At 40.4% G+C, this 23,086-nt stretch overlaps 1 protein-coding gene across 1 annotated transcript in view; it reads left to right on the forward strand.

Moving 5' to 3' along the window:
• The window catches only part of hs2st1a (heparan sulfate 2-O-sulfotransferase 1a), a 178,006-nt gene that overhangs the window by 126,697 nt on the left and 28,223 nt on the right, over positions 1-23,086 (forward strand). Inside the window, exons 2-3 of the mRNA XM_073062623.1 lie at positions 9,720-9,958; positions 11,425-11,510. Coding sequence (XP_072918724.1) covers positions 9,720-9,958; positions 11,425-11,510 — 325 coding nt within the window. The remainder of the gene's footprint in view (positions 1-9,719; positions 9,959-11,424; positions 11,511-23,086) is intronic.

A 23,086-nucleotide genomic window follows, 5' to 3' on the forward strand; every position in this document is an offset into this window, starting at 1 on the left:
AGCCTCTCTGTTGGGAAGAGAAAAAATCTGCATGCACCAAAAGGGACAATGAAAAAAAAATCACTGAATACATTCTTCAGTTACCTGGCATAAAATTTACTGTGCTAGGTTTCCAGTTGTGCTTGTCACCATCTTGACTGGATGAAGACTCCTAGATTAAGTTCCTGGTTAATTACTGGAAAATTGGAATACTTTGTTCATACACAAAACTGAAACAAGAAGTAGCTTTGAATATTACTGAAATGTGATTTTCAGAATCAGGTTTGTTGTCACTGACAAGTTCAGAAATTCATTTTGTGGCAGCAGTACCGTGTAGGCTTAACAAATTGCAGTAAGTTATAATGAATTAAATATTGCAGAAGAGTAATAGTGAGGTAATGTTCGTGGGTTCATCGACTGTTAAACTGTTTAAACTTCTGGTTAAACTAGCACTACTGAACGCTGTCTGGTAGTTAGAAAGTTAACAAATCCGACTAAAAACATCACTAAAAATATCTTTTCTTTTTTCCCCCTCTTTTTAAATATTTATTTATTTATTAAATTTTAGAAAATTACAAAGAATAAATGTGATGATAAATAGTGAGAAAAATAATATTAACCCTCCCCCCTCCCCTTAACCCTTATCTAAAGAAAGAAAAAAAAGAAAGATTGCCTGGATATCGGAGGATCCCCACATGCTCCATGGAGTTCAAAATAATTTTAATATTTATTTTTACTTTCTCCAATTACTTTATAATTTTATCTTCAAAGGACCTATGTATTTAATCCTATCTTTTATAGGTATGGGAGCCAAATTTTCAAAAATATATCATTCATTTCTTAGATTGTATGTAATTTTTTCAAGTGGAATACAACTATGTATTTCATTATTCCAACGATCCATAGTCAAATATAAATCAGATTTCCAAGTAACTGTGATAACTTTTTTGGCTACTGCCAATGCAATTTTTATAATTTTTTTCTGATACTTATTCAATTTAAGTTTCGGTATTGTTCCTTCAATGTCTTCTATGAGGTAAATTGTGTTAAATTGTTGCTACAAAACAGTGAAGGGGCATGCAACAGCAAGAGAAATTTGGGGTGGTAGTGAGCCAAATGGTGTGCTGCAGAATCATTGCAGATGGAGTTCCACTGCCCATACAACTGGTCTGGATATGAGTTTGGATTACTCTGGGTGCCTAGAGAAGTCAGGGCCTGGGCAGACGAGTTTTGATGCCTATATAACTGGCCTGGGTGTGAGGTTGGATTGCTCTGGCCACTGAGCTGATCTGAAGTGCCTGAGAGTGGATTTGGGGCCTAGAGCAAGGTATGATCCACTGTTCAGAGAATTTAAACGCTGGACTAGATCAGAGGTGAGAGCTGATTTCGTACTCTCTCCACGATGTTCACTTCTCTCTCCAGGGCGCTGGAGCCTTTTGTTCTTCCGTTGTTAGGTCAAATTAACAGCTGGCCCAGGTAGACTGAAGACTGGATATCAGGATCGTGGGTAAGAGCGGATTTTGCTCGTTCTCCGCAATGGTCATTCCCCTCTCCATGGCGCTGAGGCTGTGAAGACTGCCTTGGCTGCTGTGCTCCGTTCCCACTAATATGATGATCTGATAATCGAGTCTTTGAGCCTACTCTGGACAGTTCCAGAGTTTGGATCTGAGGACTCAATTCTGGTTAGGAATGTTGTTTGCAAGATGTTTTTTTCTTGTGCATTTGGATATTGATCTTTTATTTTTATTCTTATTTATCTTTAACTGAATCCTTTTGGGTTTCTCGCTTTGTGGCTACCTGTGAGCAAACAAATTTCAAGGTTGTTTAACTTGTACATTCTTTGATAATAAATGTACTTTGAATCTTTGTTCAGAAATCTGTTAGCAGAGGAGAAGAAGCTGTTCCTAAAATAGTGTGGGTCTTTAGATTCCTGAACCTCCTCCCTGATGGTAGTAATGAGAAGGTGGCATGGCTCAGATGGAGTCCTTAATGATAGGTGCCAATTTCTTGAGGCACCGCTTTTGGAAGATGCCCTCAATGGTGGAGCGGCTTGTGTCTATGATGGAACTGACTGAGTTCAAGTTCATTTTGATTATCTTTCAACCATGAATAAATACAGCTGAACGAAACAGTGCTCCTCAGGGGCCATGGTGAAAAACATACACTGCACGGCACAGCACAAGGCACGCACACCATATTCAAGATAGCAAGAAAACATACAGTCACGCAAAAAATATATATAGATATAGGCTAAGTCCCTGAGTGATATGCCTCACAAATTGATGGTGCAGTTCCCAGCAGTCTGCAGACAAACACACACAATCCAGCTTGTCATTCCACAGATCAAACACTGGCTAAGTCTACAGCCCTCTGATGCCTCTTGCAATCTCATGCATTGGTGCCTCCATAGTAGATGGTGCTGCAGCCAGAGAGAATGCCATGGTACTTCTGCAGAAACTTTCTTGTGTGGTGATCTATCAAATCTCCTCAAACTCCTAATGAAGTATTCCCTTTGGCTTGCCTTTGTCATGATTGCATCAATTTGGTAGGCCCAGGATAGACCCTCTGAGATGTTGATGCCCAGAATTTGAAACTGTCCCCCTTTCTACTGCTTACCCCTCAATAAGGATTGGTGTATGTTCTCCCAGTTTCCCCTCCTTGAAATCTAAAATCAGTTTCTTGGTCTTCCTGAAATTGAGTGCAAGGCTGTTGTCATGACACCACTTGACCCACCAATCTGTTTCACTGTCATGTTCCTCCTCACCATCTGTGGTTTTGCCAACAGTAGTGGCATCGTTGAAGTTATAGTTGGTGTTTGAGCTGTGTCCGGGCACACAGTTACGAGCGTAAAGAGACTAGAGAAGTGGACTAAGCAAAATTCCTTGAAATGCACTGTGTCAATTGTCAGGGAGGAGGTCTGTGGTCTTCCAGTGTAGAAGTCAAGAATTTCCACACTGGTTTTGGCAGATGTTTTGTTGCTTGTTGATTCGTATGTGGGGGTGGGGGAGTGGATGATCATGTTAAATGCTGAGTTGTAATTGATAAACAGCAGCATGACATAAGTATTGCTATTGTCTAGGTGGAAACCCCAGTGGAGAACCAGTAAGATTGCATCTGCTGTAGACTTGTAGCAGTAGACAAATTGCAATGAGTCCAAAACCTGCTCAGGAGTTAATTCTAGCTCTCACCAATCTCACAGTAGGTGTGCATGCTACTGGGCAGTAGTCATTGAGGTGACTTGCCCTGTTTTCCTTGGGCACCAGTATGATTGATGCCCTTTAGAAACAGGTGGGAACCTCCAGCTGAAGCTGTGAATAGTTGAAGATATCCTTGAACACTCTAGCCAGTTAGTCAGTACAGGTTTTCAGTATCCTGGTTTAAAATTAGGCCATACCTTCTTTCTCTCCTGTATCGGAGCATCCTTAATTTTATTACTACTCAGCCATAAGATTTTGCTCCTTGACTAACAAAAGTGAAGGTTCAGCTTGCTACCAATGTGATTAAAATATTGTATAGAATTAGAGATCAAAATTCCATTTGGACAATGAAGCAGTAGTTAACAGGACCCTGATTATTCATATTCTTTACTGTGCTCAAACAAGGCCCACCTTATCATTGAAAAACAAATGCATAATTTGACCAAACTATTTTTACCCATTGTCATTTCTTAAGATTTTGTTTTGGTGGGACTTGGTAGGAGGTGTGGAGAAATAAAGTAATTGTTCAACCAAAGTATCAGGATGGGTACTGAAAAGACTTATTCATGATTACCGGTAGTTGTGTTTCTGCATATGTAATGGTATAACATAAAAATGCAGTACCATACTCCAGATCTGTAGTTAAAATTTTGAAATCCAATCTGAAATGCCACAAAAAGGTACATCCTTAAAATACATCTCCATTGACTCTATTTATGAATAGTAGTTGAGTGAATTGTAGTATTGATATTGCATAGTGTTGGAATTGGTTTTGAATGTAATTAGATGAAAAAATTAAGTTAATTTTTCTTCCTGAATGTAAGAAATTTTGCTTATTGACTGAAACAGCATTTTCATTTCATTACCTACATGTGACATCAGCAATCTATTATTTTGTTTTTATTTATAGTCAATACTGGAATTATCAGTGTCCTTGAAACTGCATTTGAACAGTGTTAAGCTGACGCCCTTGAATGATGCATTTCTATACTCCATAATAATGCAGATTTTTGTTACCGTAACATTCTGCAGTGGTTTAGCAATAGGAAAGATATGATTGCAATTACCATTCTGCTTGGTTGATTGTTTTCAAGATCAGCATTAAGTCAGGAAGGAATTCGATGAACTCTCTATCTGGGTTTGCGACTTTGGGCAAACACATTTTTTTAAAAAATGGCAATCATTAAAAATTTCTGGAGCAAAGAGGTAAAAATCGGAAAAATTTTGTCCAGTAAGCATGATAGAGGTGGTAATCTAAGCAAAATTTGCTTCTGCAGTGAAATTGATTATTGACTGTAATTTGCTTTGACTGCAACTTTTGTTGGAATTGGGGTGAACTAATATGGACCTTGGCCATGGTTTAACTTCTCATCTTCTACACAGCTTAGAAGCAAAACACAAGAGATTTGGCAGATGTTGTAAATTCAGAGCTATCTCTCAACTGATACAATTTTCTTTCTTTCAATTTCTGCACTATCATGTCCACTATATACAAGGCTTTAGTCAGGATTGTAATAGAATACTTTTCTTGCCTGGATGAGTGCAGCTTCAGCAGCGCTTTGGAATCTTGACACCATACAGGGATTGCAGTGTGCTTGATAGGATCCCCAACCACTACAATCAAGTCACTCTACAGCTCAGAGTTTCTACCTTTATACAGGATGCACTGCAGCACCTCACGGAGACTCTTCAGACAGCACCTTCCAAACCCAGTATCCTTAATAGACAATAGACAATAGGTGCAGAAGTAGACCATTCGGCCCTTCGAGCCTGCACCGCCATTTTGAGATCATGGCTGATCAATTCCTAAATGCTAGGCTATCCGTCCAGTCAACTTTGGCCAGCTCCTCCCTCATGGCTCCATAGTTTCCCCTGTTCATCTGCAACACTGACACCTCCGAGCTGCCCTTATCCTTCTCAAATTGCAGATAAAAGCTTATCATATTGTGCTCACTACCTCCTAATGGCTCCTTTACTGCGAGATCACGTATCAAATCCTGTTCATTACATAACACTAAATCCAGAATAGTCTTGTCCCTGGTCGGCTCTCGTACAAGTTGTTCCAAGAATGCATCCCGTAGGCACTCTACAAACTCCCTATCCTGTGGTCCAGCACCAACCTGATTCTCCCAGTTCACCTGCATGTTGAAATCCCCCATAACTACTGCAACATTACCTTTGCCACATGCCAATGTTAACTCCCTATTCAACTTGCACCCATTATCCATGCTACTGTTTGGTGGCCTGTAGACAACACCCATTTGGGTCCTTTTGCCCTTACTGTTCCTCAGTTCTATCCACACAGACTCTACTTCTCCTGACCCTGTGTCCCCCCTTGCAAAGGACTGAATCTCATTCCTCACCAACAGGGCCACCCCACCCCCTCTGCCCACATTTCTGTCCCTACGATAGCACGTATACCCTTGTACATTCATTTCCCAGGTCTGATCTCCCTGCAACCATGTCTCTGTTATCCCAACAACATCATAGTTACCCATTCGCACCTGGGCTTTAAGCTCATCCGCCTTATTCCTGACACTTCGTGCATTCAGATATAGAATTTTTAACCCATTTCTCCTCTCTCTGTTTGAATTGCTGCCTATTGTGCTTAACCCAGCTCCCCGAACTCCCATCGGGCTATACGCCCCTAGAATTTTGTTGTCCTTCCTACATTTACTTATTCTTTCAACACATTTAACTCCATGTTCCATCAGACCATCCCTCAGTACACGAGTCCTCCTTATCACTTGTTCCGCCCCACCTTCCTCTACTACACACTTAATATTCCGGAACCATGTAGTCCCCACCTGTCCTTTATTCTTCCTCTCGCTATCCTCTCTCACATTCTGGATCCCCGCCCCCTGCAAATTTAGTTTAAACCCCCCCCCCCCCACAAGAAGCTCTAGCAAACTTCCCTGCAAGAATGTTAGTACCGCTCCAGTTCAGGTGTAAACCGTCCCTTCGGAACAGATCCCACCTTCCCTGGAACAAGGCCCAATTATCTACAAACCTGAAGCCCTCCCTCCTACACCACCCTCTCAGCCACGTATTAATCTTTATAATCCTCCTGTTCCTTGCCTCACTCGCACTGCTAGAAGGACAAGGACAGCAAAAACCTGGGAGCACCACCACCTGGAAATTACTTTCTAAGCCACACACTATCCAGATTTGGAAATGTATCATCATTGTTGGGTCATAATCCTGGAACTCACCCTAACTGCAAACCCACACCTCAAGATTTGGTGTGGTTCAAGAAGGCAGCTCACCACCACCTAGAGTACAACTAGAGATGGGTGATTAAATGCCAACTTGGCAAGTGCTGCCCACATCCCTTGAATGCTAGTGACTGCATAAGTAGCATTGAAGTTATCCAGTTACAAAATATGGAGAACAAGAAACTAGGAGAACATAGACTGCTTTTATTCTCCTCTGAGAAATGTTTCTAATTTAAGCTTGCTAGCTTGGCATAGGCAGGATTCAAACTCATGGCATCAGCAATTCAGGATTTGGAACCTAAGTAATTAGGGCTAAAAAAAATTGTCGCCACCTTAGAAGCACAGATGTTTAGTGAAGCTCCATATTGCATTTGCTTAAAATCTCACCAACATTCTAAATTAAACTGATGCTTTTAATCTTGTATTTCATCATGATTATTAAGCCATATATTATTCAGTGTTCAGAAATCACAGTAAAAAAATATGAGCTGCCTTGATGATTAACTAATTTGTTTTAGTTAAAATTGAAGGCTTGGAGATGTTCATTTGAAATACTCTTATGCCAAGGCCATGAAACTCTAATTAATTGAAACCAATTACTTAATAAAGAAATCCTAGTATCTATATCTACATTCTCTAAAATAGAACTTTGTAATTTAAAATGGTGCTACCAAATCTGAAATTAATCGTGTGTGAATTAATTTAAAATGTGGCTTTGCATCCTTGCAATACCAGTTTTAAATAGATTTGAAGAATCAAGTGTAAATGTGCCAGCTTATTTAAACTATGCTGCGTCTTTGAATTAATCAAGAAGGAAATCCAGGAGTAATAACTTTGGTTTCAGAATATTACACTGCTGTGGTGTGTAACTGTCTTGCATTTTTACTCTCACATATACCGTAGTTGTCAAATACAAAGGTCAGGAAGCATCCGCAGAGATGAACAAAGCCAATACCCTCTTAATAGCAGGCACCACTATCCCCACTCCTTCACGCAAAGATGTTGACCTGAAACACCAAGCCTGATCCCTTTTCATGAGTGTGATGGACTTGCTGAAGGTTCCCTGTATTGCCTGCTTCTAAATTAGATCTGGCTAATTCTAATATAAAATGATAGACTTGTAATGTTAACTCAGTTTTTTTTAGTTTCCACTGTTAATGTCTGATCTGTGAATGTCCAATATTCTTTTAAATCTGGACTTCCAACATCTGCTGGACTTTGAATCTCTCCATTCTAGCTTTGTTTACTTTTCTCTTTGATTCTCTGTCCATTCTCTTTACCTCCAAGCAGATTAGTTGCCTTCATCCCTACTCTCTCGACTAATACAATTTTCTTTCAATTTCTGCACCATCATGTACGTTTTCTGTATAATTTTAATCTGTGCCATTTCTAACCTTTCCTCATTCTGCTGAACACTCATTAAGAAATATTCAGATGTGTGCTTTCAGATGGATGAGGCATTTGCAGCTTATTGCCTGAAAATTCAGTGGAGGCCAAAGCAATCTGTCACCCCGGTGGTATCCTATGTATGCCTAATGTAAAGTCAGATTATTAAATGATTCCAGTTGCACGTGTAACAAGTAGAAGGTTCTGTTAAATTTTAATTTATTCTGGGTGGCACGATAGTGTAGCAGTTAACACAATCTCTATAAACTATCAATTTGGGTTCATCACCAGCTGCTCTCTGTAAGGAGTTTGTACGTTCTCCCCATGACCTCTTTGGTTTCCTCCCACATTCCAAAGACACATAGATTATGGTTAGTGATTTGTGGGCATGCTTTGTTGGTACTGGAGGCCTGACAACTCTTGTGGACTGTCCCCAGTCCGCAATGAAATCCTCAGATTGTATTGGCGATAGACACAAAACAGCACATTTCATTATATGCTTCAATGTACATGTGGCAAAAAAAAGCTAGACTTTAAAAATCATTAAATTTTATTCAAGCAAATAACCAGCATTACTTAAATTAAATTGTTGAAAATTTTGGAACACACTCTGGGTGTGTTTCATCTGTTTCAAAAATTAAAGGTGTTTTTTTAATTAATGGTACATGTGAAGCAGAAATGGAGTTGATCTGCAGCTCCACAGGCTGTGCTATGTATCTGAAAATACATACAATGGTGTGAAATTGTGGTACTTAACCAGTTGCTTGCTAAACAGATGTCAACAAGTTACGTTGTTGCAATCGAGTGAGCGAATTTTCAAATGTGGTAACTCATGAATTTCTGCAAGAAATCTCTTGGGGTTGTCAGTTTAATTGTAAATGACTTCTCATTCCTTCAGAGGTTTCTTGAAATTAAATTCAAACAAAAACAAAAAAAAATTTGATTAAAAACTAATAACCTCAATAAGTGTCTCATAGTCTGCAATAGATGCTGTAAGTGCTTGTATGAAAAGCAGATTTTGTTGCCGAATGTTTTTAAAGAAGTGATTGCTTAAAAGCTTCTCCAGGCTATGAATAGCTTTGTTCAGGCAACTAAGGAAGAGTCCTATGGCAAACAGGATCAATGATGAGCCCAAGTAAGGAAAGCGATGCAATAATGCGCAGTTGTGTTTGATTTCACATTTGGCTGGAAACCAGACTGGATATTCTGACTGAAATTGTATCCATACTTAATATTTTGCAGACATTTTGACCATTTAACCACAAATTTGATTGTTATGCAGTGATTATGAAGCTGTGTATTTCCTATCTACGTGGTATTTAGTTTGTGTGGATATAAATTTCATTTTTTTCTGCAATGCTTCACTTGCCCATCCTCAATCTACTTCCCCTTTTTATCAATGTATTTTTCAATTCCTTTCTCATATACTCAGACCTTGAAATATCTCTGAAATTTGAATCTATGAAGATTAAATCGACTTGTGGTGATGTCACTTGAGGGGTGTGAAGGATTGTTAATTTCAAAGATTGCACAGTAGAAGCATAAACACCCAGTGTTAGGCAGCCTCTTCCTCATTTTTTCAATTTCGAATTAAAGCTCTTGTATGTAAATTATTAATTCGATTTTGCTGACCGTAGAGCCTGTCTGATGTACTGAGTGTTTCCAGCACCCAAAATTTGTCTCAGTTCCATAATGTGGTAGCAATTTCTAAATCATAACCACATATTAAATTATCTAATTGCAATAACTGGTGCTAATATCTTCAGGCAATGCAATTTGAATAAGTAGAAATTGAGTGTATGTTGCATTGGAGAAATTCATAATTCAAAAAACAATCTGCTATTTCCAAAGTAATAATTCAAGGTACTTTTTAACTTGTAATTATTGCCTTATGTAGATGAGTTGCTAGTCAGCCTTCAAATCTTGGATTTTTCTTTTACAGAGAGGGCAATTGCAAGGCATGAAGTCAGAGAGATTGAACAGCGCCACACAATGGATAACCCGAAGCAAGACCTAGGAGGAGACGAGATGGATGACATCATCATCCTTTATAACCGTGTACCTAAAACAGCCAGCACTTCGTTCACAAACATTGCATATGACCTGTGTGCAGTGAACAAGTACCATGTCCTGCATATCAATACAACCAAAAATAATCCCGTGATGTCCTTACAAGATCAGGTGAGTCTTTAATTTTTCTTCCAGGTGTGCAGTTGTCTTTCCTGTTTTATTAATATACCCAAAATAAAACCAGTGAACAAGTATCCAATGCACATGAGTAAATATTGGATAGATTTTTCTAAAAGATGATTTTTAAAGGTTGTATAGTTTAACCATTTATGAACAGAGCCACACAATTGTCTACATGGTATTCAGTTTGTGTGGAGATAAATTTCACTTTTCAGCAGGTTAGATTAAAAATTGGTACTTGGACAATGACTGTAGCTGTGATAGTTGCATCTGTTACTCTGTTACAGTAGCGTAGCAGTTAGCGTAATGCTCATGCAGCTCAGGGCATCGGGGTCCGGAGTTTAATTCCAACACTGTCCAAGAAGTTTGCACGTCTTTCCCATGAGTGCCTGGGTTTCCTCTGGGTGTTCCGGTTTCCTTCCACAGTCCAAAGATTTACCGGTTAGTAGGTTAATTGGTTATTGTAAATTGTCCCGTGATTAGGTCAGGGTTAAATACGTGGGTTGCTGGGTGATGTGGCTTATTGGGCCAGAAGGGCCTGTTCAGAGCTTTGTCTCTAAATAATTATTTGTCAGTGTTGATGCTCGTCTTTGTTTTACATGACCGTTATTTAAATTAAATAAGTAATCTGGTTCAAGGTAAATGAAAACAATTAAGTTACTTTAGAGGTAGGTACTTAACCTCAGTCTGAAACAGAGTTCAGCAGTAAATTGATGCAGCTTTGTATATCTTGGCCTTGTTTCACATTCTGGAGAGTAATAAATTCCAACATCAAATTTTAAATTATCATGTTTTTGTATGTAACTCTCGCTTCAGCTAGCGGCTTAATATAGGGCATGATAGTCCCCGGCCCGGCCAAAGTTAAGAAATCTCGTTTGGGTGGATGCTGCGTGATGAGTCCCCTGTTACAAAACAGTACCCCAAAATTTAAAAAAGTACACAATATGCAATTAAACGATTGAGCTTTATAATTCTTACTTTGGCTATATGGTTCATAAAGAAAACAAAAAAAAGAAAAATGGCCCATTCTCATGAAACAGTCTATTATGCAAGTTTGGAGTTCACTGATAAGCCAATCGTCCACCATCGACCTCCTCCGATCGCCGCTGACCTTCGGACCCTCGCTCCAAGTCCATTCCGTCTGGTGGTCTACCACATCTCTCCATTCATGTCTTCCCTTCTCATCTCTCCCTGGCAAAAGTGAAAATCTCTCTTCCAGACTCACAAGAAAGAACAACATTTCTCTCATTGGATAGCCCCAGCATTAGAAACCCCATCACCTCTAGTCATAACCCAAACATTGCTGCTACAGAGAAACCATTACATTAGCAGTGAAACATTACAGCATGTTACATGTATTTTTGTAATTCCATTATGATTTTATTCATCAAGTATCTCTGTCAATCTAATTTAATATGAATAACTTAATTCATAAGTGTAATCTTGTTTTAATGCAGGCAAGATTTGTGAAAAATGTTACAACATGGAAAGAAATGAAACCAGGATTTTATCATGGACACGTAGCGTATCTGGATTTTACAAAGTAAGTGAGTTAATTCACAAGCCTCATTTCTTTGGGTCATTAAAATATATATATTCACTATCTCTATCATCTTTTGGTTAAGCATTTGCAATGCAAAATATAAAGTGAGCAACTAATTCATATGGGATATAATTGTTTTGTTTCAAGGCAGAACATAAACTGTAAATTTATAAGTGGAAGAAACTGCAGAAAGTGGTTGGCATCCATTTTCTAGAATGGTACCCTGGATATTACTGTGCTAATGACAAATTGATATTGAGAATACATGAGCACGTTAATCAGTGTAGTAACCTAGAAGAAAATCTTTCATCTGTCAGTTATCCTCTGGTCAGTCTCTTTCTACTTCTGAGTGCTGGTATTTGAAGATAGAAATTTATGTGTATTCTACTTCTAAATGATTTCATATTCTCTCCAAACCAGCAGTATAGAAAGTTAGCTATCTTTGGATCAAATGAATTTGCATATTTGATATTTAAATCCATACTTATTGCATTTTGCCATTATGACTAATGCACATTGTATTTTAAAATTTAGATGGTAGGTGACTTTGGGTTTATGCGGAATTGATATTTTACAGTTTAACGAAATGTGTTCCAAACAGTTGTAAACTGTATCGCTGCCTGACCTGCTGAGTTCTTCCAGCATGTAGTGTGTATAAACAGCTTTGATTTATAATCAAAGAAACAGTTCAGGCAGTCTAATTTATTTTCACTTAAGTACAATTGTTTACATTACATGACGAAATGATGCATTTCGAACAATTTTCCTTTTTCAGTATTGTTAGTTAGATATTTTCAATGATACTTTTTATCACCCTATTAACATTATAGTTCAATCGAAGGTCATTGACCTGAAGTGTTAATCTGACCACTTGCACGTACTTATTTAATAGATTTCAGCAGATATTTCAGAGTCATAGTCATAGAGCACTACAGCACAGAAATAGGCCCTTCAGACCATATAGTCCATGCCAGCCTGGTATTCTGTCTCACCTATCTACACCAGGGCAATGTATAGCTGTTATTTCCCCTTTTTCATCCATGTGCCTATCAAAACTTCCTTTAAATGTTAAATTGCATTTGCATCTACCATTTGTTCTATATGCTCACCACCCTCTAAGTGAAGAGGTTTTCCCTCCTGTCCCCTTAAATATTTCATCTTTCACACTAAACCTACTATGTGGTCACTAGTTCTCGTCTTGCCCAGTCTGTGGGGGAAAAGGCCTGCAAGCATTCACTCTTTCCATTGGTTTCAGAGTTTCATTGGTTTGCTTAAAACAACATTCTCATTTCCCACTTCATAATGACCAACCTCTTCTTTGAAACTGCCTCTGATACTACATTCCTCAACCAAATGAGATACCATCCCTGTTTCAATCTATCAAACATAAGAATTTTTAATATCTTAAATGAAATCATCTCTGCTGCTTCTAAACTTAAGAGTTCATCCATTTCTCCTCCACTTCCTAGACTTCCAGGAACCTGTTAGCCATCTATGCACAGGGAGACCAGATGTGATGAGCAATATTGTGTGTGTCTAATTTAATGCCTTCAGTGTTGTTAACATATACCTACAAGCTGAGGGAGCTCAGACAGCAATATAATTGTATTAAATAATTTTTTAAAATGTCATGGACCTGCTCCTCTAGTTGTCCCCGCTGGGACATGCCCCTCCTTTTCAAGACCTTCAGACCTGTATGTGAACAGCAACTTGCCTTGCATGCCAGATGAATCCACTCCAGGTTTGTCCTTAAGCAGTCACTTGCTATCCAGTCCGAGTGGCTCTACTCAAGGACTTACAGTAGCAATGAGAGGCAGTGACTTGCTTAGGAAGGGTGGTAAGAGGGCTGGGCTGAAGATGAGGATGAAACAGCATGGGTCCAAGATAATCCTCCCCAGTATATTACTAGCTAATGTCCAGGCCATCAAGAGCTGCGTTGATGAACTAAGAGGAGAAAACTACCTGAAAGGGAAGTGAGGGATTGTTGTGTGCTATATATCACTGATACATGGCTTACAAGCTGAAGGCTTCTCAATTCACCAGGTGGACTCTATAGCATCTTCGGCAAAATTAGAGGTGAGGGCTTCTTAATCAACACCTCGGGGTGCTTGGATGTGACAGTTTGGGTGAACTCCTGCTCACACAACTTAGAATAACTAGGAGTGAAGTGTCACCCATACAACCTGCCACAGGAATTCACCAGCTGTCCCGATGGCAGTTTCATCCCACCTCAAACAGGTGTGAAGCCCACAATCAATGAATTTGGTGTCATGACAATCTTTCCCTCAATGCCAGCAAGACAAAAAAGCTGGTCCCTGTGATCAGAAAGTAGGTGGCACACATGCACCTGTCTCAATCAACTGTGCTAAGAGTTGAGAGCTTCAAATTCCTCGGAGTGATCATCACCAATAGCTTGTCCTGGTCCAACCACATAGATGCTAAATCTACTTTGTCAAGAGGTTAAAGGATTTGGGCACTTCCTCATATCAGTCTTAATCAATTTTTTTTGCTGCAGCATGGAAAGCATCCGATCTTGATGCATCTTGCCTTGGTTATGGCCGTGACTAAAAGAAAGTGCAGTAAGTTGTGGATACAACTCAGCATATTACCGAAACTAGCCTCAACTCCCTGGACTCTGTCTATATTTCTCACAGCCTTGGATATTCATTCCGGATATTCTCTCTCCTACTGGGTGCAAGATACAAAAGCCTCAAATTACATATCACCAGCTTCAAAGACAACTTCTACCCGGATAATATAGGATGATTGAATGGTTCCTTGGCATAATAAGATGGACTCTTAACTCTCAATCTATCTTGTTATGAATCAGAATCAGGTTTATAATCACCGGCATGTGACGTGAAATTTGTTATCCTAGCAGCAGAGTTCAATGCAATACATAAGCTAGAAGGGAAAAAAAATAATAAATTAAATAAAAATAATATAATAAACAAGTAAATCAATTGCATATATTAAATAGATTAAAAAATGCAAAAACAAAAATACTGTATATTAAAAAAAGATGAATTAGTGTCCAAGGATGCAATGTCCATTTCAGAATGGGATGGCAGAGGGGTAGAAGCTGTTCCTGAATTGCTGAGTGTGTGCCTTCAGGCTTCTGGACCTCCTACCTGATAGTAATGGTGAGAAAAGAACATACCCTGTGTGCTGAGGTCCTTAATAATGGACGCTGCATTTCTGAGACACCATTCCCTGAAGGTGTCCTGGGTACTTGGTAGGCTAGTACCCAAGGTGGAGCTGACTAGATTTACAACCCTCTGTAGATTCTTTCAGTCCTGTGCAGTTGCCCCCCCCTCCCCCCACCACCACCACACCAGACAGTGGTGCAGCCCATCAGAATGCTCTCCACAGTACAACTATGGAAGTTTTTGAGTGTATTTGTTGTCATGCCAAATCTCTTCAAACTCCTAATGAAGTATAGCCACTGTCTTCCCTTCTTTATGTTTACATCGATATGTTAGGACCAGGTTAGATCTTCAGAGATCTTGACACACAGGAACTTGAAACTGCTCACTCTCTCCACTTCTGACCCTTCTATGAGAATTGGTATGTGTTCCTTCATCTTACCCTTCCTGAAGTCCACAATCAGCTCTTTTATCTTACTGACGTTGAGTGCCAGGTTGTTGCTGTGGCATCACTCCACTAGTTGGCATATCTCACTCCTGTATCTCTTGACCACCTGAGATTCTACCAACAATGGTTACATCCTCAGCAAGTTTATAGATGGTATTTGAGCTATGCCTAGCCACACAGTCATAGGTATATAGAGAATAGAGCAGTGGGCTAAGCACAACACCCCTGATGGGCACCAATGTTACTTGTCAACAACGAGGCTAAGTTATCACCAGTCTGCATAGATTGTGGTCTTCCGGTTAGGAAGTCGAGGGTCCATTTGCAGAGGGACATGCAGAGGCCTAGGTTCTGCAACTTCTCAATCAGGATTGTGGGAATGATAATCTTGCACTTCATTGTCTACCTGTACTACACTTTCTCCAACTAAAATTTTATTCTGCATATGTTGTTTTGCCTTGTAGTATCTCAGTGTGACAAATTGATCTGTGTGAACAGTGTGCAAGATAAGCTTTTCACTGTATCTCAGTATATGTGACAGTAATAAGCCAGTTCTAAGTCTGCACTTAATAAATGCAGTATTCAGTACGTCAATCCTGCACTGTGTCCCTTGCTAATTCTGGCGACTGCTAACGAAGTTGGGAATGAAGCCCTGCAAACTGGTCAAGCAAAAGCTTTTGATGTCATACTCTCAATCTTGGTTTTCAGTAAATTTGTTGGATTTTTCTATTGCCTTTCCAATGTGTGCCTTGATCACTAAAGGGACAGAGCACAAGTCAGGACTTGGTGGAATAGATGGTACCCCATGCAAGGCTTGTAAGGAGGCATGGTATCCAAGGGGACATTGCTTTGTGGATCCAGAATTGGCCTGCTCGCAGAAGGCAAAGAGTGGTTGTAGACGGGTCATATTCTGCATGAAGGTTGGTGACCTATGGTGTGCCTCAAGGATCTGTTCTGGGACCCCTACTCTCCATGATTTTTGTAAATTACCTGGATAAAGAAGTGGAAGGATGGGTTTGTAAATTTGCTGAAGATACAAAGGTTGGGGGTGTTGTGGAGGGCTGTCAGAGGTTACAGCAGGACATTGATAGGATGCAAAACTGGGCTGAGAAGTGGCAGATGGAGTTCAACCCAGATAAATGTGAAGTGGTTCATTTTGGTAAGTGAAATATGATGGCAGAATATAGTATTAATGATAAGACACTTGGCTGTGTGGAGGATCAGAGGGATCTTGGGGTCCAAGTCCATATGACACTCAAAGCTGCTGTACAGGTTGACTCTGTGGTTAAGAAGGCATACGGTGCATTGGCCTTCATCAATCATGGGATTGAGTTTAGGAGTCAAGAGGTAATGTTGCAGCTATATAGGACCTTGGTCTGACCCCACTTGGAGTACTGTGCTCAGTTCTGGTTACCTCACTATAGGAAGGATGTGGAAACCATAGAAAGGGTGCAGAGGAGATTTACAAGGATGTTGCCTGGAATGGGGAGCATGTGTTATGAGAATAGGTTGAGTGAACTTGGTCTTTTCTCCTTGGAGCGATGGAGGATGAGAAGTGACCTGATAGAGGTGTATAAGATGATAGGCATTGATCATGTGGATAGTCAGGCTTTTTCCCAGGGCTGAAATGGTTAGCATGAGAGGGCACAGTTTTAAGGTGTTTGGAAGTAGGTACAGAAGAGATGTTAGGGGTAAGTTTTTTACGCAGAGAATGGTGAGTGTGTGAAATGAGCTGCCAGTGACAGTGGTGGAGGCATTTACGATAGGGTCTTTTAAGAGACTCCTGGATAGGTACATGGAGCTTAGAAAAATAGAGGGCTCTGAGTAACCCTAGGTAATTTCTAAGGTAGGGACATGTTCCGCACAGCTTTGTGGGCCAAAGGGCCTGTATTGTGCTGTAGGTTTTCTATGTTTCTAGATAGGACCATCACACTTCTTGACTGTTCACACCTGTTTTACACATTCAATGGGGAGGCCAAATCCCCTTTTCATGCAAACAGCTTTGATTATATATTCTTTGGTATTACCATTGATGTGGAAGCTTGGCACCAGACTCTAAGGGTGGTTTGAGCTATTAGCACCATCAGGATTGTTTCATCATAATCAACAGTCTTGTATTCTGTCAGTTTGTGATTTTTTCATCAAGGCAGATGACCAATTTGGTTCCATGAAGAGAGCTCTGGCTTCTAGAGGTGCAGGTCATTTTGTATGAATATCACTTCCAAAACATGTTATTTTTCTTAATAATTTCCTACACAGGTTAGTTTTAATTCAATTTGAAGTGCCCAGTTGAAAGTCTCATCTCCATCCACTCTTTATTTGCCAATGAAACAGTATTATCTTCTCACAAGTAAAGGAATCTCCTGAAGAAAGCTTTGTCTTGGCTAATTTTTTGAAAAGGTGTTTAGCTCGCTGCATAGTTTTGTAGTGAGGACAGCAGGAGGAGTATAGGAAACCGTGCAGAAGTAGTACCAGAATAAATAAGGTATCTGGTAGCAGTCTGGTGAAGGAACAGGAGACTGCAAATGCGGAATCTGGAACAATATAAAATCTGCTGGACGAACTTAGTGGGGTGTGCGGTATCTGCTTTGGGGAGAGGAAATCAGGATCTTATGATGTGCAGTCTGGTCACCCAGCCATAGAAAGGATGTCATTAAGCTGGAAAGGGTGCAGAGGATCTTGCTGAAGCTGGAGTGCTTGAGTTCTAAGAACTTGATGATAGGCTGGTACTTTTTGCCCTGGAGCATAGGAGGCTGTGGCGTGATCTTACAGAAGTATGTAAAATCTTGAGGGGAGTAGATAAATTGGGTAATCAGTCCTTTTTCCAAGGCGTGGGAATCTAAAATTTAAGATAGATTTAAAATGAGAGGGGAAAAATTTAAAGGGGTCCTGATGGGCAGGTTTTTTTCCACACAGTGGGTAGTAGGTACTTTGAGGAAGCCGTAGTGGCAGTTGCAATTATAATGTTTGAAAGATATGGGCAGGTACATGAATAGAAAAGGCATAGAGCAGGGGTTCCCAACCTGGGGTCCACAGACCTCTTGCTTAAAGGTATTGGTCCATGGCATAAAAAAAGTTAGGCCCTAAGGGATATGGGACAAGGTCAGGCAGGTATTTTCATTGGCATGGGTGAGTTAGGCCAGTGGGCCTATTTTTATGTTTTATAACTGATTCTGTGCCTGTAATCATGAAGTTTGCAGGTGCAGCAAGTGATCAGAAAGATAAATGGGCACGTGTAGCCAAGGGGTTGGACCAGAAACCAGAAGTAATGATACAATTGTACATGTTGGTGAGGCATGCTGTTTTTAAGAAAGGAATTGGTCACATTTTATCAGGGATTCACTAGGCCAGAGTTTCCCAACCTGGGGTCTACAAACCCCTCAGTTAAAGGTAGTGGCCCATGGCATAAAAAACATTGGGAACCCCTGCACTGGGCCCCTGGAATGAGAGGGCTAAAATAGTTTGATCTGTTTTGTTGTGCAGTTTAAAAGAATGTAGGTTATCTTATTGAAATGTGTAATCCTAGAATGAGGGTGAGAATGTTGGTCCCTTGACATGGTAGATGCTGAGATGTTTTCACTTGTGGGAGCATCTTAAACAAGGTGACATAATTACAAGATTTACAACAGAATTCTCTACCCCTGAGGCTTTTGGAGGCTATAATATTGGAGGTATTTAAAGTGGGGATAGGTATATTTTTGAAAGGTGAAGGAATTCAGGGTTATGAGAAGTTGGCACAGAAGAATAATTGAGGCAGGTCAGCCATAATCATCTTGACTGGCAGGAAAGGCTCAAGATGTTAGTTCAACTACTACTTTCTTGTATCTCTCTATTCTATTATTGTCAGAAGCTGGAAGCAAGTTTTAGTCTACCCATTCAGATGTAGGATACCTTCAGGGCAAGTCTGCTCTGATTACTGTTCATGTAAACTGTCCGAAATACCAAACAAAAACAAAATGATAGCCTATTGTGCAAAACCACCATAGAGTGAGTGATGTCTGATGACTTTCTGTAGACCTTTCAACTGTTTGTGTTATGCTCCCACACCAGCAGGGGGCAGTGTTGCACCACATTGTTGATTATAGATAGTAAAAAAAACTAACAATTACATAACATTAGCGAGATAATGACTATAAGCAATTACACACTTTTCAGAATAATGCCAATCTGATTAACATGTTTGTAAATTATGAGTTTGAGCTATTTTTGTTGTTGTTTCTTATCTCTAAGCTGGAAATGTATTCTGCATTAATTGGTTTTGAGCTGTAGACTCAGAGATCCTACCTAAATCATGTTAAACTACCTCATACAATAAGTTCATAATGTACTGACACCTGGCTCATTAATCTATTTTTACAGTTTCACATCAGAAGCTCCAAATGTTCATGTGAATCAGCCACATTATATGTTATCATTACTTCAGTAATCACTTCAGCCTCCTAAGCGAGCCATTTCATGATGCTATTACCCAGGCCAGGTTCCCAGCCCAGTTCTGTAACATTTACCAGGTTGATGTTTTCAACGATCTAACTGAATATACAATCCATCAATAGCCAACCATGAAGACAGATTCATGAGGTGAAATGAGATTCACTGCCCTTGATATGGTCAGATTAACTTGGAACCACCTTGAAGTTGGAGAGGATCAGGTCTACAGGGAAATACAGGAATAACATCTTTTAATCAAGAATTTTGTTACTGCCGAATCCTCAATTCAGCAATCTTTAATTGCTTCAATGATATATCCTCTTTGAAATGTGGTTGTCCAGTGCCTATCGCACCTACAGGTCAACAGAGGACGCTCTCTCCACAGCACTTCACTCTGCCCTGACCCACCTTGACAGCCCCAACTCTCCTGTCAGAATGCTGCTCATTGACTTCAGTTCAGCATTCAATACTGTGACCCCCTCCAAGCTGATCGCCAAACTTTGCCAGCTTGGTACCAGCTCATCCCTCTGCAATTGGACCTTGGACTTTCTGACTAGCAGACCTCAATCTGTTAAGTTAGACAACCTCTCCTCCTCCACTCTCACCCTGAACACCAGCGTGCCTCAAGGCTGTGTGCTGACTGCGTTCCTGTACATGGTTCTAACTCCATAATCAAGTTTGCAGACGACACCACGGTGGTTGGCCTGATCAGAGGGGATGATGAGACAGCCTACAGGGACGAGGTCCAGCACCTGGCAGCATGGTGTGCTGACAACAACCTGGCCCTTAACACCCAGAAGACCAAGGAGATCATTGTGGACTTCAGGCATGCTAGGAGCCACACTCACGTCCCCATCTACATCAGTGGAGCGTGTATCAGCTTCAAATTCCCTGGTGTCCACATTTCCGAGGATCTCACCTGGTCCCTGAACTCCTCCAGCCTGATCAAAAAGGCGCAATAGTGCCTTTATTTCCTGTGGAGCATCAGGAAAGCTCACCTCTGTCCCAGGATACTGACGGACTTTTACCGCTGTACCATTGAGAGCATACTCACCAACTGCATCTCAGTGTGGTATGGCAATTGTCCCGTATCGGACCGCAAAGCTCTCCAGCGGGTGGTGAAAATTGCCCAGCAGATTTTCAGCACCCAATTGCCCATCATTGAGAACATTTACCATAAGCACTGCCTGGGCAGGGCGAAAAGCATTATCAAGAATGCATCTCACCCTAACCATGGACTTTTTACTCTCCTCCCATCCGGTAGGCGCTTCAGGAGCCTCTGCTCCCGCACCAGCAGGCACAGGAAGAGCTTCTTCCCTGAGGCTGTGACCCAGCTGACCCTCACATCACAGCGCTAAGCAGTATTGTACCCATATTGTACTGTCTCAGTATTTTTATATTTGTGTGCTGTAGCACTTTTTATTCACAGTTATTTTGTAAATAACACAATTCTTTGCATTTCTGGTTAGATGTTAACTGCATTTCATTTGGCTTGGTATTGGTACTCGGCACAATGACAATAAAGTAGAATTTAATCTAATCTAATTGCATGGTTCAGTTTGACAGATGAAAAAGTCAGTATCTGCATGCAGCAAAGTCCAGAACACGTGAAGGCTTGGCCAGTAACTAGCATATACAACATGCTTGTTGGTCAGTGGCCATTTCTAAACAATTGCACTTTTATCAATATCTCAAATTCTTGGGCCCCCATAACTTAGAAAATGGACACTGACTCATGCATGGATTGGCCATTCATTTGCTGAGGCTGATAGTTCAGGATATTCCACAGCTACAACAGTGCCCAAGGAACCAACCATATTCTGGTCAATTGTCATTAACGGTACTAGCCTGAGCCTCGCTGTACGTGGGTTGCATTGTGAATAATCCACATAGTGTGTTGTAATAACTCATATAGTTATTATAACACATCAGGAATTCTCTTAAATGTTGAAATCAAACCAGCATCCACCCCAGTGGTTCAGTAGAAAGAGCAATAGAGGCTTCAGGGTCAGCCAGGGACAGGTAATTATGCTGAATTATCTACATTTGTTGGGATCACAATGATTTGGTCAAAAATAACCCATCCTTGGAGCACTCTGGGCTTGTCTAGTTCAGATCTTTACTTAGCCCTGAAAGTGTACCATTTTGAAGTTACTGTGGCCCTAAGGTCTGAGGATTACCGTACTTTATTTAAAGGCTATTCTCAGTTGATCACGGAGCAATTGAGAACTGCAAGTTTTGACAGTCTTTGGATAATTAGAGCTATTTTCATCATGCTGAAGTGACCAGTTCAAAGTAGTTTTTGAAGAGCCAACTATTTTGACATTGAGTTTTCATTCCCATTCTGTTCATGAGAGCTGAGTGACACCAACAGCTCAAGAGTAAGAGCTCCAATAAAATTGAACATGGTGATGAAAGGTCTGAGTCAGTTCCCTTGCTGCATACTCAAATATCAGTGGTTATATCGAGATCCTGTTTACTGACCAACAAAATAGTTTTCACTGAAAATCTTCCAAAAAAAAACCTGTCTGATCATTTTGCAAAAAAAAAACTTGAGTTCATCTGCATTTTGTGTATGTCGTCTGATCTTTTTTTCTTTATCCCTTTTAAGAGCTTTATGAAATTCTTCTGTGACACACTTCAGAAGTTTAAATTATGAAGCAGAACTCTTGGAATGTTTGCCATTTACAGCAGAACTTAACCATCAGGTGGGACTTTGACCTCATTGAACCGAACAGTAGTTACATTCCCCCCCTACTCCTGGGAGGGGGGAGGGGTTTATTACCCAGCCTCTTGAAACACTGCCATTTATGGACTGTACTAATAATACTGGATATGGTGGGGTCAGATTATTGACTGGACCACAATGTCAACATCCAGCCACATAGGCTTGCTGTGCATTTTGATTTTTGCCATATCTCTAAATGAAACTAAAAAAAAAATAATGCACCCTTCCGACCCAACAAATCCACAATAAACCATGCAGATTTTATCCTTGCTGGTGGCAGTCATGGATTAGGAGCTAGCATCCATAGTATCCAGGACATCCAAGGAGCGAGGTCTCAAAAAGATGGCATTCTTCATTGAAGGACTCCCATCACCCAGGACATGCGTTGCTCTCATTGCTACCATCAGGAAGGAGATACTGAAGCCACATACTCAGTGATTCAAGAGCAGCTTCTTCCCGTCTACCATCTGATTCCTGAATGAACGTTGAACTCATGGACACCACCTCAATACTTTTGTACATTTTTTGCACTACTTATTTAACTTAACTATTTAACGTGTGTATGTTTCGATTGTCCGTCATTTTCTGACGCTGATGAAAACCTGAGTGGGACAAGTTGTATAGTGAAAAAGCCATTGCACTGGGGTAGTTCCACTCTCTCTCCCTCAAAAATCTTGTACAAAAAAAAAATCATCACGACTGGATACTTGGCTGCAGTGGAGAGCCATAATGCCATCTGTGTCTTGTCATGCCCTTCGCTCTACATGAAGCATTGCAGCTCTGCATTCTTGGCCGTTGGATCTTGTAGTTGATCTATATAATATATATA

The sequence above is a fragment of the Hemitrygon akajei genome, chromosome 12, assembly GCF_048418815.1.
Source record: "Hemitrygon akajei chromosome 12, sHemAka1.3, whole genome shotgun sequence".
NCBI classification, from domain to species: Eukaryota; Metazoa; Chordata; class Chondrichthyes; order Myliobatiformes; family Dasyatidae; genus Hemitrygon; species Hemitrygon akajei.